Here is a 24,918-nt window from a genome sequence, read left to right on the forward strand (position 1 = left end):
ACTCGAATCGTCGTTTGTCAATTTAGTGAACGTGTTGTTCATTTTCATGAATTGTGTATTGTGGTTTATAAAGTATGTCATTCTACGTTTTATATTTGCATATTTTCTTGGAAAATAATATAATCAATTTATTAGATAAGTGTCAATCTCTTTAACGACATTTTATATCCTGAGGTGTGAATTGCATTGGGTACGAATCAATGTAACCATAACAACAACAATATTTACAAATGGAGGTCGGAGTGAGATCCACGGTTGACTGGTTTCGAAACATGTCGTGGTAATCTACATGAGCTGTATCGAATGATTTTGTGTCATAATTAAAAATAAACGTTCATTTAGTAAAAAATAAAAGTGTATTTAATAATATCAAAATAATACTAAATTGACAAGTGCGAGTCTAACTGGATTATAATTGGATTATAATTGAATCCATGATTTCGATTTAAATTTGACCTATTTCGGATTTAAGCGAGGGATCGAAAGGTATAGTGCTAGTGTTTATAGGTAATGCGATTGCAAAATACTTTGGTTGGCTCCACTTATCTATATAAAGCATTTATCAAGAGGTTTTTCTTAATATTCCATTCCTATGATGCATTGAAAATATGATTTGTTAATTTGTTTTTATGTGTAGTATTTTTATGTTCAACACAATTTCTCCGGATTTTGTCCATTTTTAAACTCATTTAAAAGTATAATGGAACACTTCCATGAGAACTTCAATCTGCACCACTGTTGAACTAACATTATAGTGATTTTAGGAAAGAACCAGCTACCTTGTCAGCTGTTCAAGTGTTCCAGTCTTGTTCTGAGTTTAAGCCCAGAACAAGGCACACTTTTCCTCAGAACCGGTTGTCAGGTTACCACTTTAGCTAGAGTGCTTTGATTGTGTTCTAGTAATTTAAGGCAGTGTGCACAATTTTTCAGAATAGGTTTGGTTTTCATAATATATTAGATTGCATCCATGTCTTGTTGAGATTGCAGTGCACTTTAAAACATCTTTTTGAAGTTTCCTTGGCTAAGTGTCCACCTGTACTGCCTAAGACCTGGGTTCGTCCATTGCAGCATTGCATTACACAGAGTACTTGAGTTATCATTTTGGACCCATAGCCAAATTAAAGATTTAAATTAGTCGGATTTTTTTCTGGAATCACTATCCGCAATCAGTTTCTCATTTTCATTTTGCTGTCTCTCAAAGTTCAAGGTCAATGATCAAATTTGGCCTTAAAAGATATAGTCCTGACTGTAACTTTGTCATTCATTATGAATTTTTAAAATAACTTGCCACAAATGTTTACCAATAGAAAACAATGTTGGTCATTTAAAATCTCTTACTTGCCTCAAAGGTCAAGGTAAAACTTAAAGAATAGAGGCTAACTTTGGTCACTAATTAGACTGTGCAAAATGTAACTTCATCATTCATCATTCACTTCTCAAATCATTTTCCATGAGTGGTTACTCTATTGTGTGACATGTGTAAATGTCAAGGCCACACATAAAGGGCAATCAGCCATGTTATCTTGTTAAAAAATGTTTATAATAAATCAGTGAATTGAAATTCCAGTGTGGTACGTTAAATAGATGATGCAAACACACATTACAATGAACGTACACTGTTTTAAATCCATACAGTATCAATATTCTGTTAAGTACTTATCCGACTTTGTTAAGTATGTTTGCATTATGATATACAGGCAGAACAATATTTGTTTAGAGTTTTATTTAAATAATCTATTTTCTATAAGGGAAATTTGTGTTGTTTTTGTCTCTATGAGAATTACTCAGATTGATTGTTTAATATTACTGAAGACAAATTTATATAAAACTTGTTGGTTGTTCTGGAAATGAAATATTTAAACTACATTTTTTGTTACAAATGATGGAGCAAGACTCAGAAGACAGTGTTGAGGCTGCCTTTGTCCATGTACGTAGTTTGAAGCACTTTGAACAATCCACCATTTATGTCTCATGCAAAAAGAGAGTAAGGTTAGCATTCAGTTGGGGATTCACCTGCAACCCCAAAGTTTAGGAACCAGTTACCACAATACCACTAATCTTTTCAAACATGCTCCTTATTAAGTACCCATTTGTGTATGCTTAAATTCTCAAGTCAGATTGCAGAGCTCACTCTTATGTTTTAGTGTGTACCAAAATATAGAAAATGTTGATGTATTATGTATCTTTGTTTCGTTTTTTCAGGCACACCAGTCATGATTTTCAATGCACTGTTGGGGGTTGCCCTATTGACAAGTCATGTGATGTCCACATCCATCCCTGGCATGGTGACCTTGAACATGACAGGGTCATATATCGACGACTATAAAATCTTCAATTCCACACAAGATAACACGACCTATATTAATGCATCGGTAAGCATATGAAACTTCAATCAATACAAAGGACAGGTTCACAAATCTAAGAAAAAAGCTCAGAAATTTGCTCACTCATTAAAATTGATTGGGACAGTCAAATTCTTTCCTGCAGATTTGCTTGCCCAGGTAAAAGGTCTCCCACAACTTTACTACCTTGCATAAAAGCCTACCAGTAAATTTTCAGATCAGTACAATTTTAGCTCAGCTTGACTTAAGCTTACCAACCAACATGTTGTATGTCATGTTTTGCTTACTATGTACTGTAGTAAATTTGATACAATTATTTAATATTTATACCCATTCATTTATTAAAATGGAGCCTGTGACTATGATTAAAAAATTATTTTCATTCTTCAGACAAAATACCTTGTAACTTAAAATGTATATGTAAACATACTTGCTTGTAAAATACAAATGCTTATTAAACAAGTAAAATCAAAGCCTTATAAACTACAGTCAATCTTGTGGATGCGACCACTTGTATTAAGCGACCTTTGTCTTATGCGACCATTTTGAAATCCCACGGAGCTTTTTCGCTATATAATGATATTATTTTAAGCTACTTTTGTCCTACGCGACCAGCGACCGCTGATTTTTGTGTATTTTGATGTCCGAATCTTGAATTAAGCGACCACTAGAAGGTAAATGTGGTTAATCTATTGATCTTTCAGGGACAAATCCGGGTTAATCGTTTATCTAAGCTGATAAGATGTACTGTTACACCTCTGCTTTGTTTTCACACCAACCATTATGATTATGCTTTTTCTCATTGACCGGTTCTGACCGGTATTGTTGTATACTGCGTATACATTTATTGAGTTGAATAATAGAGGAACGTATTGCGCACAGTCTACAGCTTAAATAGTTTACTATGTTAAGAGACAACGCAGATTTTTCTCGAGTATAGATAACAGGTGCAGAAACAATGCACTGTACGCGACAAACATTTCCTGAGAAGTGCGGAAAATAAACTTTTAATCGGCAATATCTGTCGAAATCCGTACATTACCAATTTGTAATTATGCTAATTAGTAGATATTTGTTAGCCAATCACATTGTTATTTACTTAATAAATTTTCCAATCAGGTCTGTTTGTTTGTTTTCAATTGACGTGTTTTATTTTTTTCAGCTCATTATGTATCATAATCGAGTCAGATTTCCTTAAGCGTACATGCAGAAATTAAAATGTCAAAACGAAAAGTGTTAACGTTGAACGAGAAAATTCGGGTTTTGGACGTAAAATCGCAGATGAGTTTGGAGTCGGTAAAACTCAAATTCAGAACATTCTTAAGCGTTAAGCCTAGGTACTTGAAGACGTGGAAAATAATGTGTCAGGTGAAAAAAAAACGCGAAAAATATTTCCTTGTCTATGTTGTTTTTGCAAATAAATATGTACACACAATTCATTTATAATAAATAATAATTTATAATAAATGAAAAAAATAAAAAACATTATAAGTAAAATATTGTTTATGTATTGTGTTTATATTCATTTTATTATAAAAGTTAAAATCATTGTTGACAAAAGAGATTATCCTTCATATAGATTAAAATTGAGGGTAAGCATTCTTCCAGAATGGCCTTTTTTTATTTAAAGACCATTTTATTAAGAGACCACTTTTGATTACTCCCTTGAGTGGTCTCTTAATACAAGATTGACTGTACATGTATAAGTTTCTTCCATTTCTTAGCCTCATTTGTCACTGCGGTTGCAAGAAACTTGCAGATAAGGTACCAATAATATATCTTCTGAGACTGTAACTGGATCATTTGGTGTCACCTCTATTTTACAAGTTCACTTTAAATGTTCTTATTCTTCACTGCGTGACAATTCTATTGCAAAACATGGCTACCATGAGTTCTTTATGTGGCTATAGTAAAACCCTTTGAACACTCTTGAAAAATTACATTTGTAATCCACTCATCATGAAAGTTGCTAAGAGTATTAAAAATATTGTTATGTTTTGATATCTGGACTGAGTAAAAAATTATTGTTGGTTGTCTAAAAAATTGCTACAAGATGTTAGGGCAGTAATATTGTGAAACTTAGTGAACATACCTGTTGAGAACAGTAAAGTTACTTGGGGTCTGAGGTGTGGCCCTTTGCCCTCTTGTTTGTTTAATATGGAAACTTTATTTTGTTCTAATATTTTCTAAGACCATAAAGAATCTGTGTCATACAGAGTAAAAAAAATCTATATATGAACCACAATAATTACACAAACAGGGCTCTTGCTACACTTTGGGGGATCGGGGCCGGGGCCCTTAGAGGTTGAAATTTCGGGTAGTTTTGGGCGAAAAGGGGAATTTTAAAAGATCTTTCCACAACCATTCAACTCTTAAAATTGCTATATTTTAATGTAATTTACATAAATACACATTTAATCAAGGTTAATAGCACGATACCAGCTGGCAACATAGGTATACAAGTAAAAAAGAAAAAAAAAATTTAGGGGGGGAATTTTTAGCTGAAATAGGGGAAAAAAGTATACTATTTTGAGGTGGGAATGGGGCCAAATTTATGCCCCATAAATGGCCAAACGAGGGCCCTGACAAACACTACAAAGTCTGCACATAATAATTTTTACCTACATGTCTCAGGTGAGCGACCTAGGGTCATTAGGCTGTCTTACTGTTAATGATTACAATTTAACTTGAGGATAGTATAAAGTTGATAAATTTTTAGTCTCCTCTCAATATTTATATAATGCTCTGTGAAAAAGGGGGTTTAATGCATATGCTTTAAGTGTCGTCCCTGAGTAGCCTGTGCTAGCCCACACAGGCTAATCAAGGATGACACTTTCTGCTTTTATGATATTTTTATGCCCCCGGATCGAATGATTGGGGGTATATTGTTTTAGGCCTGTCTGTCATTCTGTCCCAAAATGTTAACCTTGGTCATAACTTCTGCAATATTGAAGATAGCAACTTGATATTGGCATGCATGTGTATCTCGTGGAGCTGAACATTTTGAGTGGTGAAAGGTCCAAGGTCAAAGGTCAAATATATGGCTACAAAGCGGCGCAGAAGTGGGGCATTGTGTTTCTGACAAACACATCTCTTGTTCTTTTAAAGGATGTCCCTTCTTAGCAAAAATCTAGTTAAGGCGGAAAGTGTTGTCCCTTATTAGCCTGTGTGGACTTCACAGGCTAATCTGGAATGACACTTTTGCACATGCATTTAACCCCCTTTTCACAGAGTGCGTCTCATATTTTTTACAGCTGGCATACTTGGCAGATGGGACTTCTGTGGACGTCAATAGCTATTTGATAAAACGACCACCAACAATTGCTGGAGTAGAGGTGGAGGTTTTAGATGCTGGGAATTACAACCTAACCGGAAATTACAACAATTCCCTGCCTGAATATGCAAACCGCCTAAGGGCATCATATACCATTCAAGTATGTTTGTATGCTTTCAATTTGAAGTCTTAATGTAAAGGCTTTCTCGTTATAAACAAAACATCAGACGCACTGAAGTAAATGCAAAAAAATGCCACCACTTTATATTTTATTGACTAAGAGGAATCCATCTTCTTATGAAGTTAAAATGCTGAAGCTAAAATAAGACATGTTTTCTGATAAATGGAACAACGCTGTTTTTATAGGTATTAATTTCTCATGTCCAGGGCCAAAAGATTCAGAAGAATTTTTAACTTAAAAATAAGTCTAACTCAGCTCTGAGTTGGAAATAATTGCATGACACTTACATAGTAATTATTATGCAAGCGTAACTATATTTTATTGCTGTGTTGTCAAATACTTAACATGGGAAGCATTCAAGCCAGGCTCTTGGAAAACTGGGCTTTATTTATGTACGTTAAGTGCCGTCCCAGATTAGTCTGCAGTCTGCACATGCTAATCAGGGACAACAGTTTATGGAATTTTTCCTTTGAAAGGAAAAGCTAGGCAATGAAGAAAGTATTTTCCCTGATTAGCCTGTGTGGACTCTAAAGTCTAATCTGGTACAACACTTTATGCAAATGAATTGAGCCCCATAATACCATTCCCACTTTTTTACAAAATACTTGAGGACATATAGACAAATTTAACCACACCTACTAAATTTTATATAACATTTCATGCTGTCATACATTTTTCTTCCAGAAAACATATGCATCCAGTAATGCAGATGAGATTTTCAGGCTTTGGATTTATGTTGAAAACCTTGACCAAGAGAATGTTACAGACGTTGAAGTTGAGATTTTTCTTAATTCTGGACTGCGTGCTCAAAACCTAGGAATGAGTGGGATCCTGGCGAATAACTCATATATAAGCTATGGCACATCCTATTTAAGCTGGTCTGTGGGAAATATGACAGGTATGTTATTATTTGTAATGTCAACAAATAATTAGATAGGTATTTGAATATTCAGTTGAATTTTAAATTAAATACTCTGCTGAAGAAAATTTTCAGAAAATATCGCAATAAAAATGAATAAAATGAAAAACAGAATGTTAAGAAAGAATGATTTAAAAAAATTATGAACCTCTCTCTGGTAAAACAGGGTTAAATGCATGTGTGTATAGTGTCTTTCCGTTTTTCTTTCAAGGAAGTTTCTTCTTAGCTAGATTCCAGTTTATGCAAACAGTATAATCCCTGATTAGCCTGTGCGAAGGGTTGCACAGGCTAATCTGGAAGGATAATTATCCACATGCATTAAAACCCATTTTCCTAGAGCAAAGCCCATATAACTGGCATATGTGGTCGTGATTTTGTGTTGTAGGTAATTCAAGCACAAATGGGTCGTTCCTAGCTCAAGTGAATTCAGACACAATGGGCAATGGACTCAACTATTACTTTTGTGCTGTGACCTGGTCCAACACAACAGACAAGGTAGGCACAGTCATTTGTTTATATTGTTTTCAGAACCAGCTTCATATTTAGCTAGAGAAAACAAGGCTGAATGCATGTAAATAAAATGACGTCCCTGATTAGCCTGTGCAACCTGCCCAGGCCCTTAAATTTGATTTTTGCTAAGAAAAGACTTTAAAATAAAAGATATTGGTACCATAAAAATGGAAAGTGTTGTCTCTCCTATGCAGATTGCTAAAGCGAATCAGGGCAAAAACTTCACGCATATGTATGGAACCCAGCTTTCCCAGAGCAAGGCTCATTTAATATTAAATTTTGTTCTTTTAGTCTTAGGTATCTTTGTTGTTGGCACACAGAACAAGTGATGTTTTTGTTAGTTTGATAGTACCGAAGCAGATTTTTATTAAAATACATTACAGTAAATACTTAACTTACTAATTATGCTTCATCTGCATTCTCTCTTAAAAATTTAGGGTTTTTAAATGCAAATCCAAACATTTTCTGACAAATTTGTACATAAATATATACTTGTCAGGACTGACAAATGTGAAGTCGAGGGAATTGTGTTAAGCAGCCCCTAGGAAAACAGAATTAATGCGAGAGCTTAAAGTGTTGTCCCAGATTAGCCTTTGCAGTGAATACAGCTGGTTAATCAGGAACGACACTTTCTGCCTAAATTGAATTTTACCAATACAAGATGTCCTTTCAACATAAATAGGGTAAAAGTGTAACAATTCTTCCTGATTAACCTGTGCAGATTGCACAGGCTAATCTGGGTTGACATTTTACGCACATATATTAAGCTCCGTTTCCCCAGAGTGAGGCTCATTTGTATTACCATATACTAGCAGGGTTTTCTCCGGCCATTATGGCGTTTTGCTGCCGACATCCATTCTTCATCTAGGGTGGTCTGACGACATCCCTTAATTTTGATGACATCCTTAATTTGCTGCACCACATGTTATAGATGTAAAGCAACACACTGCTCAGAGATACACTAATCTCAACAGATGTGTCTGGTTTGTTTAAATAGCTGGGTCATCTAAAGACATGGGTCATTTGTTTTCAAAATCAGTGGGTTTCAAATGGGGCTGGGTTTCTTTGGATTGGGAAAAATCGCATCGCTTTGGCTTAAAATGGGAAATTATTGTTGCTGTCTTTTTATTAACAAATGCTTACAAATTTAGAATAAAAGCAATATGAATAAATTAACTGAGGTTTAACTTATAGAGCTTGAAGGGAGATGAACTAATATTGAGATTTATTTGAAATTGTTTTTTATTTATTTATTTTTTACCTTCAATTGGGAATTTTTGATATGATTTGGTAAAAATATTATGTTTTTCCAAGGGAATGGGTTCCCCTACAGGTGCCAAATTTAATTTTTATGCCGCCCTTCGAAGAAGAAGGGGTATATTGCTTTGCTCATGTCGGTCTGTCGGTCGGTCGGTCCGTCCACCAGGTGGTTGTCAGACGATTACTCAAGAACGCTTGGGCCTAGAATATGAAACTTCATAGGTACATTGATCATGACTGGCAGATGACCCCTATTGATTTTGAGGTCACTAGGTCAAAGGTCAAGGTCACGGTGACCCGAAATAGTAAAATAGTTTTTGAATGATAACTCAAGAACGCATACGCCTAGGATCATGAAACTTCATGGGTAGATTGATCATGACTTGCAGATGACCCCTATTGATTTTGAGGTCACTAGGTCAAAGGTCAAGGTCACGGTGACCCGAAATAGTAAAATGGTTTCCGGATGATAACTCAAGAATGCATACTCCTAGGATCATGAAACTTCATGGGTAGATTGATCATAACTCGCAGATGACCCCTATTGATTTTGAGGTCACTAGGTCAAAGGTCAAGGTCACGGTGACCCGAAATAGTAAAATGGTTTTCGGATAACTCGAGAACGCATACGCCTAGGATCATGAAACTTCATAGGTAGATTGATCATGACTTGCAGATGACCCCTATTGATTTTGAGGTCACAAGGTCAAAGGTCAAGGTCACGGTGACCTGAAATAGTAAAATGATTTTCGGATGATAACTCAAGTACGCTTTTGCCTAGGATCATGACACTTCATAGGTACATAGATCGTGACTCGCAGATGACCCCTATTGATTTTTAGATCACTAGGTCAAAGGTCAAGGTCACAGTGACAAAAATCGTATACACACAATGGCTGCCACTACAACGGACAGCCCATATGGGGGGCATGCATGTTTTACAAACAGCCCTTGTTTTAAAATACTGAAAATCATTCCTTTATCAGATTACAACTGATAACACTTTTGTACGGAATCGAGATAGTGCCATCTATAATCTCGCCCTTCTTTCATCAAGGGCGACACTAGACACACGAAGTGATACATGATATAATTCGCGACAGTTGCGGCTACGCATGATTTTTTTTCGCAACAGTCGCGGCAACGCAGGATAGTTTGCACCACAGTTGCGGCGACGCACAATATATTTAACATGATATATCGCCCTTTTGTAGGTAGCCCAAAAGGCGATAAATAGTGTTAAATATATCGTGCGTTGTTGGACTGACGCTAAAAATATCTTGGTCGCCACGACTGTCGCGAAAAATATCACACGATATTTTTTGCGACAGTTGCGTTGACGCAATATATATTTTATTATTCAGATATCGCCCATATTTACGAATCTCGTGTTTCACTCGCACGATATATTAAACGCTATTATTTTGTTTATAATTGGTCTTAAAATACTTAATACAAAAATTTCGGGGCCGATATTCCGCCCCATTCCCCTCAAGAAAGAGTATAAATTTTTCCCCAATTTTGTAGAAAAAATTCCCTCCAGAAGTAAAAAAAAAAAAGAACTGTCTAATGATAAATATATCTCAAATTTATTTCATAAACCACTAACAAAGTATATAACTATAATTAATATGATTTTGAATTATTATAAAGAGTTATATCAAATTAGTTTTTCCCAAATAAGTGGACTTTTCACATGAATTGCATTTTTTTTTCCAAAATGGCCAGGAAAAGGCCTGATGTATCTATATTGTGTCAATATTTGTTGATAAAAACATTCCACTTTGGTCCATTTCATTTATAAAAAATGCTCAAATTTGCCATGTTATCGATTAAAAAAATCCCAATTAGACTCAAATTGGCTCGGAAAACTGAGACTGTGCATAACGGCTGAACTGTCTGAAACTAATGTTGAAACAAGAGCACAGCATAACAGATGCCAACGCTCGGCTGCAGGTGCAGTTTTGAATAAATGAAAGCTTGTCAAAAAAATTTTTAGAGGTCACAGTGACCTTGACCTTTGACCTTGTGACCCAAAAATGGGTGTGGCGTGTATAACTCATGAAGGTGCATCTACATATGAAGTTTCAAAGTTGTAGGTGGAAGCACTTTGATTTTAGAGCCCATGTTAAGGTTCTAGCATAGCAGACGGCAGACGCCGGAGGGCAGACAATACCTCGGGTTTTCTCAGAAAACAGCCGAGCTAAAAATCGATATATATTAAAGAAAAAGGACAGAGACATTCAGCTGTGAATATTACATTCATACATACATGTTCATTCATATAATAAATATCATTATATATAAAAGAATGAATTTTTTATTTTTCCCCTTTTTCTACAAAACGACGCGTTTTTCCCCTTTGGACGGGCCCCGCCACCATTCTCCTATAGGTGAAAAAAAAACACTAGGCAAGAACATTATGGTTATAATTTTGATGATTTCTGATCAATATCTTTTGTATTCCAGAATTCAACGTGGACTATGACCGTTAATTTGTGTATTGATGCAACTATCACCTATGAGCAAAGTGTAAGTGGATTTTTATTTTGTTTATAATATAACCCTTGCATCTTTGATGTGAGAAGAATTGTGTTAAATTCCTTTCTATTCTTTGTCACTTGAATATTTTAACCCTGACCTTAAACTCATTTGGTGTAAATGAATTGAATAACACAAAATATGAATAGGAAAACACTGATTATTGATCAGTACATGTACTGAATAAAATTATATGTCACCTGTGAGGTCAGGGTTAATGTAACCTTTAGTAACAGTAGAAATTTAGTCTCTATTAAAAAATAAACTAAAATTTAAGCACTCAAAATGACGGCATTTTATTGAATTTTACTATATTTTGATCATATTCTTAAACAAGATTCATTTTACAATACAGGATATTCTGTTTTAAAGTACAAAAATGCTTTCTATATATACAGCCATTTATAAGAAGGAAACAACAAACTTTAAATATTAGACAACATTTCACAGTGATTAATTTCTGTTCAACAGAAATATGTGTAATATGTTGTTAACTTTCCCGCTTTTTGTAGTTGTTCTACAAGCAAGGCTACACTGCACTCTCATTCTTCATGGCGTTTATCCTGGGCATCCTTCTTGTGGTCTTAGGGTTCTTCATATACCACATGATCCGCAGAAAGAAGTCCATATCACCATCTAAAGCCAATGTAAGTATGTTTCAATGGTGTGCAACATGCAATAGTGGTTTGTACAATGTGTGTTTAAAACATGCCCCTTTGGGTCAAAACTGGCCACTTTCGAGGGCTAACATGATTAAATAGGGTTTGTACAGTAAAGTAATTAAAAAAATCTCCTAATTTTCTGAAAAAAAACACACAAACTTTAGAGGAAGCATATTTGGTGTGTAATTTGTATAGCCTTCCTCTACAAAGTATGTTAAAATTCATGCCATCTGGGTTTTCACTGGCCTCACCCTAAGGATCACATAACGAATTTTATTATGTCCGCAGTTTTGATATTTCATATGTGACATCAGATAGTAGTCCTCCATAAACGTTCACATTTTTCTGTGATTACAGCAAGAGAAAGTATTGATGGAGAGGGGTAAGGCAATAATGATGGATGAAAACGATGCTTTGAAGCGGACAGGACACACTATCAATGAATACAGGTAGGCTGCACTCCAACGTTTATTTGAGTGTGAACAAGAATTGTTGCATTGGGATGCATGGGAACGTGTTCTTTATTTACAAGTGTAACAATATTTTTGTTTACAAACATGGATATTCCATGATTACCTGTGTCTTTGTGAATGACGTTAACTTCAATGAGCCTTGTTTTGGGGAAACAGGGCTTAATGCATGTGCATTGAGTGTTGTACCAGATTAACTTGTGCAGTCTGCAAAGGATATCAGGGAAGACATTTTCCGCATACCGTAAACAAAATTTTCCCTAAGAAGAGACTTCCTTTAAACAAAACAAAAAGATAAAAAAGAAAAGTGTTATCCCAGATTAGCCTGAGCAGACAAGCTAATCGGGTTCAACAGTGAATGCACATGCATTAATTAAGCTCAGTTTTCCTAAAACACGCCTCAAATAATAAAAATGAGTTTTCATTACATCAACACTTGAATACTTACACAGTTTTTATATATTACCATCACAGATCCCCCATGACTTCTGACCTTGCTTTGACCCTGGCCTTAACCTTATTTCGACCTTGCATTGTTCTTTGCGCGCTACCACCATTTGCCTTTTTTATCACTTGAAATTGATGGCCTTCATTCAAACATTAACCAAAATGTAAAAAAAAACAACAGAGTGTGATATAAATATTTTTTATCAAACTAGCACTTATACTGGAGACATTTTTATCGAAGATGCCATGAGATAGTTCATAGGTTTTATCTATTATATTTTACTAAGATATCATCAACCCAAATGGAAAAAAAGTGAATAAAAAGCGTATTTAATGCACATTTAATGCTGATTTCAGTGCACTTGTGTATATTTTTGTACTTTTTATGCATCTTTTACAAAAAAGTGTATTAATACTATTGACAATATACTTTAAAAGCACTGATTATGCATCGAAAGATATTTATTTTATGGCAAAATGAATTTTTTACAAGGAGAAACACACTTATTTTATGCTTTCCGGTGGTTTATAGAGAAATATCAGTGAATTAAAACTGATAATTTCACTGTTTCAAACAGTGAAAATTATCAGTCAAAATTATAGATAATTTTAACTGTTTACTGTGAAATGACGTCATTTTTGGACGAAATGACGTCATAATCCCAGCGAAATTCTTTAGTTAAACTCTTTAACAATGTATATAAACTGTGAAAAAAAGCATAATATAAAAAGAAAATGTGTTGGATTCGGTGGAATATCAATTTTAATTCACTCGTGATCATAGAAAATATATTTCTTCACTCGTGGCCGCGCCACTTGTGAAAATATTATTTTCTATGATCACTCGTGAATTAAAATCGATAATCCACTGAATCCAACTAATATCCTCTATTTAATGCAAGAAAAGAAAAAATGCAAAAAAAATACCTGTCCTGTTAAAAGATTTTTTTTTCCGCATTTGCAATGTAATAAAGGCACATTTCAGAAAAAATATAGTGCCCACACCTCTGTGTTTTTAATGCGCATTTGATTAAAAAAATTGGAGAAGGGCTGGTCCTCAGCTTAGAACCATCAAATGTTTGCATGTTCTTTTATGTTTGCCTAAAATTCTTTACTCACAGCGTCATTGGAGAGGGTGACTCCATTGTGGGTCTGTTGGGAATGAAGGACAAGATGCAGATGCATAGAGAGATTGACAGTCTGGACATCCTAAACACGGTCATAATCGACACCAGTCTCGAGAAGGAACGCAACGACGCTTCCATGGCAACCACTGAGCTTCTTATTGGTGGTATGTATCCTTGGTTGAAATGCAAAGCATCATTGGTTTCATGTTACCCTGGTTGAAATAAAAATCTTGATTGGTTAAAATACCAATCCTTTTGTATATGACTTAAGTTGAAACAATTACTTAAATGTAATAAAAAAAAAATCATTTACATCTAGCAGGTTTAACAAAAAAGTGATTGTAAAACATCATTAAATAGATAATTGTATTAAAAGAGGAGAAGAAAGTGTGATAAATGCATCTGATTAAAATTAATTCCTTTCTGTTATATGTTTTTTGTTTAAAAATGAGAGGATGATTTTAGTGATTTCACATATGTAGTCCATGTTTATGTGGTGTTGGCATCATCTGACAGCCACCAGACTGTCTGTCATTACAATATTTACCTTTTGAAGAGGGTATTTGGGCCGAATGTTGACCCCCCCCCCAAAAAAAAATAAATAAATAAATAAAAATAAAATATAACTGAAATAACAAAGTTGAATGGTTTCTTCTAGGTCTCCATGCCAACAATGACATCACCAAGGCAACCATGGACACTGCTGTGAACAATCTGCGTAGCAGACGTACTCACATGGACAGACAACAAGACGAGGATTACAAACGGGAGATGAATAAGTTGTATAAGAAGATCAGTGCCAAGAACAGGGTGAGTTGTTTTTGAGTATGAGTTTATTTAAGCGTTGATCTGGGAAAACTGGGCTTAATGCATGTAAGTAAAGTGTCATCCAAGATAAGCCTGTGCAGTTCGCTTTTTTTGTTTAAAGGAAATGTCTTCTAACCAAAAAATCCAGTGAAGGCAAAAAGTGTCGCCTCTGATTAGCCTTAGCAGACTGCACAGGCTTCTGCACAGGCTTATCCAGGATGACACTTCATAGACACAGGCTTATCCAGAATGACACTTCATAGACATGCATTAAGCCCATTTTTCCCAGTCCCAGGCAAGAAGACAAGGATTACAGACGAGAGATGAAGAAGCCGTACAAGAAGACAGCACTAAGAATATGGTGATTTTTTTAGGTTTCCATGAGTTTCTTAACCCTTTCACACTAAGAAGCAAAGTCTAAATTGCAATATGCAACCAGCATAAAACCAGAACAGCCTGCAAATAACTTGCAGACTGTTCAGGTTTTATGCTGTTTGCTACTTATCAGTAACTAATGGTTAGAAATGAAGCCTGAAAAACTTAAATCCAATAACAAAGGTTTTTTATTTATATTTGTTGATTTTTTATTTTTATGCTCCCCAAAATAAATGGCATATAGTCGCCGCTTCGTCTGTCCGTCCGTCCGTGCACAATTTTTGTCCGGGCTATTTCTCAGCAACTAATGACCAGAATTCAATGAAACTTTATGGGAAGCTTCACTACCAAGAGGAGATGTGCATATTATCAGCGGGTTCTGGTCGGATGATTTTTCACAGAGTTATGGCCCTTTGAAATTTTCCATTAACTGTACATAATAGTGCAATTGTTGTCCGGGCTATTTCTCAGCAACTTAGTGTTTTTCCCAGGCCATTTTAGCGTGGCGAAAAGCCACGCCGCCCTCCCAGATCACCACTCTGCCCTTTTCAAAGACAAATTTTGCCACGCGCCCTTCTTTTCAAAGGCAAATTTCGCCACGTGCCCTTATTGATAACATCTTTATTGCCTTATGACCTAAATTGTTCCGCAAAATCAGCGTCCTTGATTGTCTGTGATGCTCCGACTGTGCTTGATTTACTCGAGAGACGTCAACGTCTTATTGACTATATTAATTTAGCAGATTTAATCTATTAAAGTGCTCGATTTATTGGTAGGTCTTACTGACTGCTCCAACGCTGTGAATTAGTCATGCGTGAATAACCCCGTGTCAGTATCAATCGATAATGCCGGAGGCTATGTTATACCAAGCGCACTTTTTGGTCGGCAATGTGTACTCCTCCACAATAAAATCATTACTTCGGAGACCTTTGATGAAAAACTCGATGTTATTCTCGTTGCAATTGTGCATTGCATGCATTAATCAGTTATATCAAAACATATTTTTTTACGCATAATTACATTTAAAATCACAAACAAATTTATTCTGTATCGTTTTCGTCTTTAAGATAATTAGATCTAATTATTGAAATAATTACTGAGTCGTAGATCTATACTAATTGAACAAAATGCGAATCGCATATACGATTTAACGTTGCTATGCGCACCTGTCGCTTACATCTATTGACATTTTATTAGCACGGCGGACTATACAGAGTTTAATTGTGACTCGGCAAAAATGGCAAATAACGTCGTAAACGATCGAATTAACGATGGAGATTTTACATTAAGAAGGAATTAATGAAATGTCTGTGATAATCAACGATGCATAAAAATGTTTTAGATAGCAACAACATTATTTATTTATTTGTAATCTACTCGTTGGATGTATGTCACGGAAACGAGTGTTTGCATATTGTTAGCCATCAATTTACTCGCAATGTTATTTTAAACATCTGTCAAGATTATTGTTAGAAAATGGGATAAGACAAACATGGTTTCATTTATATGTAAGTGGATCTGTGGATTTATAAGTGGATTTATACTCAGATTCATATGCATATATTGCTTTATTATGTTTGTCGTGCTGTACAGTTTATTGAAACAGCATGGAAATTAAATGTACATTTCAAGGTAAATATATTAATATAAATCATTGTAAGTTAAATACATCTATTACCATTAAATGTGATTGTTTATATGTTATTTTTTCCACAACTGCTTCTGATGCGATTACATGTTTCCCAGTAATTCAGGTATTCGGGGAACGTTTTGCCCTTTTTTGCTTAAACTGCGCGCTAAAATGCCCTTTTTGAAAGTAATGCGCCATGCCCCTTTGCCCTCCTGGAAAAAACACTACAACTAATGACTGGAATTCAATGAAACTTTATGGGAAGCTTCGCTACCAAGAGGAGATGTGCATATTATCAGCGGGTTCTGGTCGGATGATTTTTCACAGAGTTATGGCCCTTTGAAATTTTCCATTAACTGTACATATAGTGCAATTCTTGTCCGGGCTATTTCTCAGCAACTAATGACCGGAATTCAATGAAACTTTATGGGAAGCTTCACTACCAAGAGGAGATGTGCATATTATCAGGGGGTTCTGGTCGGATGATTTATCACAGAGTTATGGCCCTTTGAAAAAAATTATAAAAAAATTCTTGTCCCCCCAACTACTGTGCCCTCAAGACGTTTCTGTTTATCTGAATATATAGTGGAATATTGTGACCAAAAACAACTTTGGGGAGCATCACCCGTCTTCGACGGTTTCTTGTTTGGTATCAGTTAATTTCCCTTTTTGAAGAAATGTTTCTGGCCTGAATACATGGCAATATAATAGCCTGTTAGCCTAGTACAGTATAATTGGAGAGTTGTGTGACCTACATGCATGATTGAGCTGCATTCTGGGAAAACTGGGCTAAATGCATGCACATAAAGTGTCATCCCAGACTAGCCTCTGCAGTCCATACAGGCTAATCAGGGACGACAGTTTCCACTTTGAAATAATGTTTCCTTTACTTTATGCCAATCGAAAAAAGGCATTATATTTTCAATACAAGATAAGTATTGATGCAAAGCACCAAAGGGCATCATTTCAGTGCATAAGGCACTCAATGAAGTTACATGGAACGATTATTTTTCTATTGTAAATATTAATATATTGGCTGATTATTTTAAACAAAATAGAAAAATATACTGATATAACCATTATCTATAATTTTGTGTTATAACCCCCAAATAACCATTATTTAATGATATTGTGTTATAACCCCCAAATAACCATTATCTATGATTTTGTGTTGTAACCCCCAAATATTTCATAGTTCATTTTATTTACATTGGTTTCCTTTTTTTGCTGGCATCCGTGTGCAGTTTTCATTAATGGAACAGAACTGTGAAGGTTTTAAAAAATCTGCTTCATCTTGTAAGCGTAATTTCATATTTGTCTCAACTTCAAGGGGAGATGATTCTGAACGTATTCTTATGTTGCTCATTTACGATAGGGGTTGAGTACTCGTTGATATGAAAACACTGTAAAAGTTTGAAAAAAAATTGAATGAAAACTGTAAATTGCATAAAGAAGCCGCATTTCACAATACTTTGAAATTCAGTAAAAGATCATAATAGATTAATTGCTCCGATATTCATCATTTTCAATATGGTTCAAGTAATACTGATATAAAAACACTTAACACGTTCGGACAGATTCAGACGAAAGTTGTGAAATCTTTTAAACAAGTGGAAATTGTTTATTTTTTCAAATTTTATAGAAAAAAATTCTGGACTTATTTTCCCGATGTTTCTCATTTTTAATGAGGTAAAAATGCTCATTGATATGAAGACACTGTAAGTTTGGAAAGAATCTGATGAAAAATGTTGGCATAATCACCTTACCAAGCAGTTTTTCACTTTTATTTTTAAATTCAAAGAGACATAATTCTGGACTTATGGTCAGATATTGCTCATATAGAAAGTTTGGGTTGGGTCCTCATTGATAAAAAAACCTGTGCAACATTGGAAACAATCCAATGAAAATTTTGGACTTAGAACAACGATTTCAAAATTTCTCAAATTCTAAGGAAGATAACTATGGACGTAATGGTCAGATAATGCTAAAGGGCCCATACCACCTGGATAGTAATATGTGTCGCGCTTTGCGCTCTATATGTGGTTCTTAAAAAAGAAACTCCGAGGAGTGCTTGACTCTAGGGAAATGGGTTGCTGGGAAACAGCTCCTCCTTGATAAGCGGCTGCTTCCTTATCGCAACTCATTGTTACAATCAATAATACGTGTTGCACTTCGCGCTCTATATGTGGTAGGGATAGTCATTAGGGCCTATGATAGACAACCATAAAAATACATGGATGATAGATGTGTTGTTTGCATTTATTTGTTAATATAAAACACGTGTATTTTTTTATAAGATATTAAAGTGATGTAAGAAATTTTAATAAACGTTGTCACCACGCAGCATCCATTAATTTTAATAAAAATGTCCAATTGTAGTTAAATGGATTCTAAAATGTCTACATAAAATAAACCTTTATTATATTTATTAACCTGGCTGAAAAAAATTGTCAGCCGCCGAACTGTTCCATTCGTGCCGGAACTGGGGGCCTTTAGATGATTGTTGCGTAAACAACTTCAGTCTAACACTCTCCCAACTGAGCTATTCCGGCTGACATCATTTATGTACTGCTATTTGGTGAAGTTGTGTATAGCGATCGTTATTATATGTCTATTAATAAACTAATACATTGTACGTTTTTGTACCACTACGCCTTTCAATAAACTTGCTTACTTTATAGGTCATCAAATATTGTACTACAATAATTCTCCACTAAATAAGCAAATTAGAAAAACCACAAAATAAATATATTTTTATTATGTTTTGTTTTTATACAAAACCAGAAAGTTTCGCGTATTTGCCCAGTCCCTGTGATCTTTCCCCTGTGATCAGTTGTGGATCAGTTATTAATTAAAACAATTAGCTTTGCATTATTGGCAATAAATGTTGTAATAAATGTAATAGGCACAAATGCAGAACAGTAGTTGTTGATAAATTGAATAGCCCATTTGTCACGTCCGAATATTCAATTATCCGGAGTATTCAATTATACGGAATCAGTTATATTTCCAATGTTATCACTAACCAGGTGTAATCCTCCTGGAAATTGTGCTTTTCATGCATAATCAAAACATCGTTACGACACATAAAGCGTTTAAAAAAAGTTAATATTGGAATTAAATATTGAATCCATTATAAATATAATATAAATGTTTTGTTGAATTCCCAAATGAGAATACAATTTTTGTAATCCAAAACACACTTTCTAGCTTTAAATAAAACGTACTTATTTTCACTAATTTACACAAAAAATCACCACTATGCAAGATATTCTTACAACAAAAATATATACATTGATCCGTAAAATAACTTTTCCTCCCATAAGCAAAAAAAAATGCATAACATACTAGTCGCCGCTCTCCACAGCGAGGCCAATAAAAAACTATTTTGCCTGGTTGAACAGGGAGTTTATTAGGTTTAGTGTTGATTAATGATAAGTTTTTTTTAAAGGCTAAGGAAATAAATAACTTTTGCAAACGATTCACAATTGTTTAACTTAATGCTGCCATACAGCAAAACTGTATCACAATACAATCTACCATAAATGTGATAAACCAGTATATTGTTTCAATCTTATTTTTCTTCATTTTGAAAATCTCAGAACCAAATACATTCTGGGTGGTTTGCAAACAAAATTATGCAAATCATCAGAAAGAAATAAACTTCGTAGTACCAAGAAAAAGCAGGCTTGAAACCAAATATTGTATAGAATAGGCTGAGCATATATAACATAGCGTCTGAAATATGATTTTATTTGGTAACTTTATAATTACTAGCCCCTCTTCTTTAATATTTGCAAATCGTTCTTGGATAACTGGGCGTAATGCATATGTGTACAATGGCGTCCAAGATTAGCCTGCGAATTAGGTACAGGCTTATCAGGACGGCCTTTGTGATTTGATTGTAGTTTTTAAGGTTGTTTGTGATAAGTGAACTTATCACAGGCTTATCTGGGACAACATATCGCCCCCTTGGTGCAGAAAGGTACCATGTGACATTGTAATTAGAAGGCACATGGTACCTTTTTGCACCAATGGGGCGATTATGTACATGCCAAGTTTTCTCAGATCAAGGTTCACTGGCCCCTGCTCATTCTCTATGTGTGTGTGCATATTTGCAGGCGATGATGAACTCTCTGATACAGAAACAGCGAGATGAGAAGAAGGAACTTGTCAGTAACACGCAGGACCTCCCACCAAAGGTAAACCAAATTTGTATTGCAAAAAGACTGTTTATTATATATCAATTATAAAGGACACTTAACTTGACAAGAATAAGGTTATTATGTTGCAAGTTGCAATAAGACTTTTCAAGATTTTATTCTTGCACAGGGCCCAATTTTTATAAGTAACTAACACAAATGTCTTTTGCAAATATTGTACTTCTGCTTATAATTGAAGTGTCTGGGTAAAATGGGGATCAGGACGCGCCACTCAATGTAAGATCTGAGAAAATCTGAGGAGATATCTAGATATCTCACCCATTGCCTGAAATTCCCAGCCTATTGCCTGCAGACATTTTCAACCATTGTCTGACTTTCACAACCATTACATGACATTCTCAACCATCGCCTGACATTCTCAACCATTGTGCAACATTTTCAACCATTGTCTGACCATTTTAACATTCTCAACCATTGCCTGTCATTCTCAATAATTGTCTGACATTCTCAACCATTGCCTGTCATTCTCAATAATTGTCTGACATTCTCAATCATTGTCTGACATTCTTAACCTTTGCCTTACACGAAAAGATGTCATGTAATGAACAGTTTTGTTTAGCCTTGTTCCGGGAAGACTGGCTCACATGCATGTGTGTAAAGTGACATTTCAGATAAGCCTTTGCAGTCTGCACAGGCTAATTAGGGACCAATTTTCTGTTTTTATATAATTTTTGGATGTCTCTTCTGAACAAATCTCCAGTTAATGCAGAACCTGTTGTCCTTGATTAGCCTTGCAGACTGCATTGGCTGGTCTCGGTTGACTCTCGATGCACATGCATTAATATAAATTTTCCCAGAAAATGCTCTGGTTAATTACACGCCGTTTATTTCTTCTCCCCAGGAGCAGGAGGATCTAATCCGTCTGATGAATGAGCAGCAACAGTCTGAGCTGAACGCAGAGACATACCGGCTGAAACTGGAACAGGATGAGGAAACAGAGAAACTACGCAAGGTACGTTTTACCCGTTAACCACTCAAATAAGTGCTTTAATGTGTTTTGTCTCTTAGCAATTTCCTGTCTCACTAGATTCAAGTTTGAAAGGCTTCATTTCCAACTCTTAAGATACTGATAAGCAGCAAACAGCATAAAACCTGAACAGTCTGTGAGTTACTCACTGACTTTTCCAGTTTAGTTTAGCTTATAAAACATTCTGTACAAACTTAACTAAGACAATATAGAATGATTCTTATGTCCCCTTAATGCTTTATATTTACTTAGCTTGTGGTTTATTTTAGATTACTCTTTTAATAAACTTATTCCTGTTCAACTATCTATATAAACTTAACAAATGTATCTATTCAACTGTCAGAAGTATATTATCTTACAAAACTTAAAAAAATTCATCAATCAATACAAAACTTAATATATCTGTCTTCATCTATCTATACATGAGCCTCGCTCTGTGAAAACGGGATTAAATGCATGTGCATAAAAAGATGTTCCATATTAGCCTGTGCAGTCTGCAAAGACTTATCATCAACAAAACATTCTGTCTCCACTGGACTTTAGTTTAGAAGGGAATTCCTGGAAACAAAAATACCAAAAAAGCCGAAAATGGCATCCCTGATTAGCCTGTGAAGACTGCAGAGACTGATCTGGTACAACACTTCACACACATGAGTTAGGGCCCCATCTTCCTAGAGCAAAGCTCATATGTACAACACTTCACACACATGAGTTAGGGCCCCATCTTCCTAGAGCAAAGCTCATATGTACAACACTTCACACACATGAGTTAGGGCCCCATCTTCCTAGAGCAAAGCTCATATGTACAACACTTCACACACATGAGTTAGGGCCCCATCTTCCTAGAGCAAAGCTCATTTGTACAACACTTCACACACATGAGTAAGGGCCCCATCTTCCTAGAGCAAAGCTCATATGTACAACACTTCACACACATGAGTAAGGGTCCCATCTTCCTAGAGCAAAGCTCATATGTACAACACTTCACACACATGAGTAAGGGCCCCATCTTCCTAGAGCAAAGCTCATATGTACAACACTTCACACACATGAGTTAGGGCCCCATCTTCCTAGAGCAAAGCTCATATGTACAACACTTCACACACATGAGTTAGGGCCCCATCTTCCTAGAGCAAAGCTCATATGTACAACACTTCACACACATGAGTTAGGGCCCCATCTTCCTAGAGCAAAGCTCATATGTACAACACTTCACACACATGAGTTAGGGCCCCATCTTTCTAGAGCAAAGCTCATATGTACAACACTTCACACACATGAGTTAGGGCCCCATCTTCCTAGAGCAAAGCTCATATTTACAACACTTCACACACATGAGTAAGGGCCCCATCTTCCTAGAGCAAAGCTCATATGTACAACACTTCACACACATGAGTAAGGGCCCCATCTTCCTAGAGCAAAGCTCATATGTACAACACTTCACACACATGAGTAGGGCCCCATCTTCCTAGAGCAAAGCTCATATGTACAACACTTCACACACATGAGTAAGGGCCCCATCTTCCTAGAGCAAAGCTCATATGTACAACACTTCACACACACGAGTTAGGGCCCCATCTTCCTAGAGCAAAACTCATATGTACAACACTTCACACACATGAGTTAGGGCCCCATCTTCCTAGAGCAAAGCTCATATGTATAACACTTCACACACATGAGTTAGGGCAAAGCTCATATGTAAACTTATGTGTCTGCAAAAGGAGTTAATTATTTAAAGCTATATTGAACTCATCTCTATTCAACTAATTATATATGTAAACTTATCTCTACTGTAAAGAAGTTTTGTGTTCAGAGACATACAATCTTATTCCAAAGGAATTTGCTATCTGGAGCCATATGTAAACCAATCTATCTACTCAACAGTAGTTTGCTATTTGGAGCCTTATTATCTTAATGAATTAGCTGCAGACAAATCCATTTGAACTTTATAAACTTATCTATATTCAACAGGAGTTAGCTATTTGGAGTCATATTGGCATCAAGGAGTTGAATATATTTATTTGTATTCAACTAACTATTCATGTAAACTTATATTTATTCATCAGGGGTTTGCTATTCTGAGCCATATGGGTAACAAGGAATTGAAGCTGCAGTCATAAATGTAATAAACTTATCTATATTCAGTTTACTATATATGTAAACTTATCTCTACTATACAGAAGTTTTGTATTCAGCAGGGCTATAGATTACTTTTGGGGTATATTGGGTAATCACCCCCTGTTTTTGACACCAATAGGGTTTTAGTAAATTCAATAGAGTTTTAGCAACAATTTTCACCCCCTACTTTTGAGCTTAATTGGGTTTTTTACCCCTAGTTTTTTAACTTGATTGGGTTATTTAGGGAATGACATACATGTATATAATATAATACAAATCTACTAAGGTTACTATATTATTTATACAAATGGAATTCAAAAAGGTACCTGTACATATTAACAACAAACAATAACTGAATTTCTGTATCAAAGTTCATTCAATTTTGTGTTGAATAAGACCAAGTGCGTGAAAATCGCTGCACAAGTGAAGAAGTTATGGCTGTTCAAAGCGATGCATCCTGTTTTTGGGTCATTTTGAGTTGAATACCTTGAAAATGAAAGTAGAAATCAGACGTGTCTATGAATAATTGCAATAATACACCAAAGATTGATAACCACTGGAAAGATCGCCTTCTCTTCTTCATAGGACAGCATGATATAAACTATCCCGTACATTTTTTTACAGAAAATAACCAGTCTAAAAACTACTCCCGCTGTTCGTAAGAATTGGGTTTTGTGACGCAAGGTTTTTTACGGGTATTATGTTATTAAATTTGTATTTGTTTTTTTATTCGCTATATGTTGAATTTAATTACGTTTTGGATTATATTTTTATTGCGTAAAAATGCAAATACGCTTATTATCTATAGCCCTGATTCAGAGACGGAAATTTTATATTCCACATTTGCTATCTGGAGTCGAATGTTAACTCATCTCTATTATTTTCTATTTAGAATCATATATAAACTTTTCTTCATTCAACATTTTTCTAAAGCAAAACTCATGAATGCAAACTTATCTCTATTCAACTAAATGTATATGCAAACTTCTCTTTATTCCACAGAAGTTTGCTTTTTGGATCTGTTTCCTTTTAACTATACACGTAAACTTATCTCTATTCCTCATA

The 24,918-nt window shown here is 35.2% G+C and overlaps 2 protein-coding genes across 7 annotated transcripts in view; one reads left to right on the forward strand and one right to left on the reverse strand.

Annotated features, from left to right (window-relative positions):
• The window catches only part of LOC127858435 (G protein-coupled receptor kinase 5-like), a 165,472-nt gene that overhangs the window by 10,891 nt on the left and 129,663 nt on the right, over window positions 1-24,918 (reverse strand). The window lies entirely within an intron of this gene.
• LOC127858430 (trichohyalin-like) overlaps window positions 213-24,918 on the forward strand; it is a 58,079-nt gene continuing 33,373 nt past the window's right edge. For 3 of the 6 annotated variants that reach the window (XM_052395586.1, XM_052395590.1, XM_052395591.1), the window contains exons 1-12: window positions 236-486; window positions 2,203-2,372; window positions 5,597-5,776; window positions 6,482-6,695; window positions 7,102-7,211; window positions 10,956-11,018; window positions 11,540-11,674; window positions 12,047-12,138; window positions 13,728-13,897; window positions 14,392-14,543; window positions 20,667-20,747; window positions 21,610-21,720. In XM_052395586.1, the coding sequence (XP_052251546.1) occupies window positions 2,214-2,372; window positions 5,597-5,776; window positions 6,482-6,695; window positions 7,102-7,211; window positions 10,956-11,018; window positions 11,540-11,674; window positions 12,047-12,138; window positions 13,728-13,897; window positions 14,392-14,543; window positions 20,667-20,747; window positions 21,610-21,720 (1,467 nt within the window). In that variant the 5' untranslated portion in view covers window positions 236-486; window positions 2,203-2,213. Of the gene's footprint in view, window positions 487-1,855; window positions 1,928-2,202; window positions 2,373-5,596; window positions 5,777-6,481; window positions 6,696-7,101; window positions 7,212-10,955; window positions 11,019-11,539; window positions 11,675-12,046; window positions 12,139-13,727; window positions 13,898-14,391; window positions 14,544-20,666; window positions 20,748-21,609; window positions 21,721-24,918 lie in introns of those variants that run through there. The other 3 variants (XM_052395587.1, XM_052395589.1, XM_052395588.1) reach the window with 3 other exon arrangements.

This window comes from Dreissena polymorpha, chromosome 14 (assembly GCF_020536995.1).
Source record: "Dreissena polymorpha isolate Duluth1 chromosome 14, UMN_Dpol_1.0, whole genome shotgun sequence".
Classification (NCBI taxonomy): domain Eukaryota; kingdom Metazoa; phylum Mollusca; class Bivalvia; order Myida; family Dreissenidae; genus Dreissena; species Dreissena polymorpha.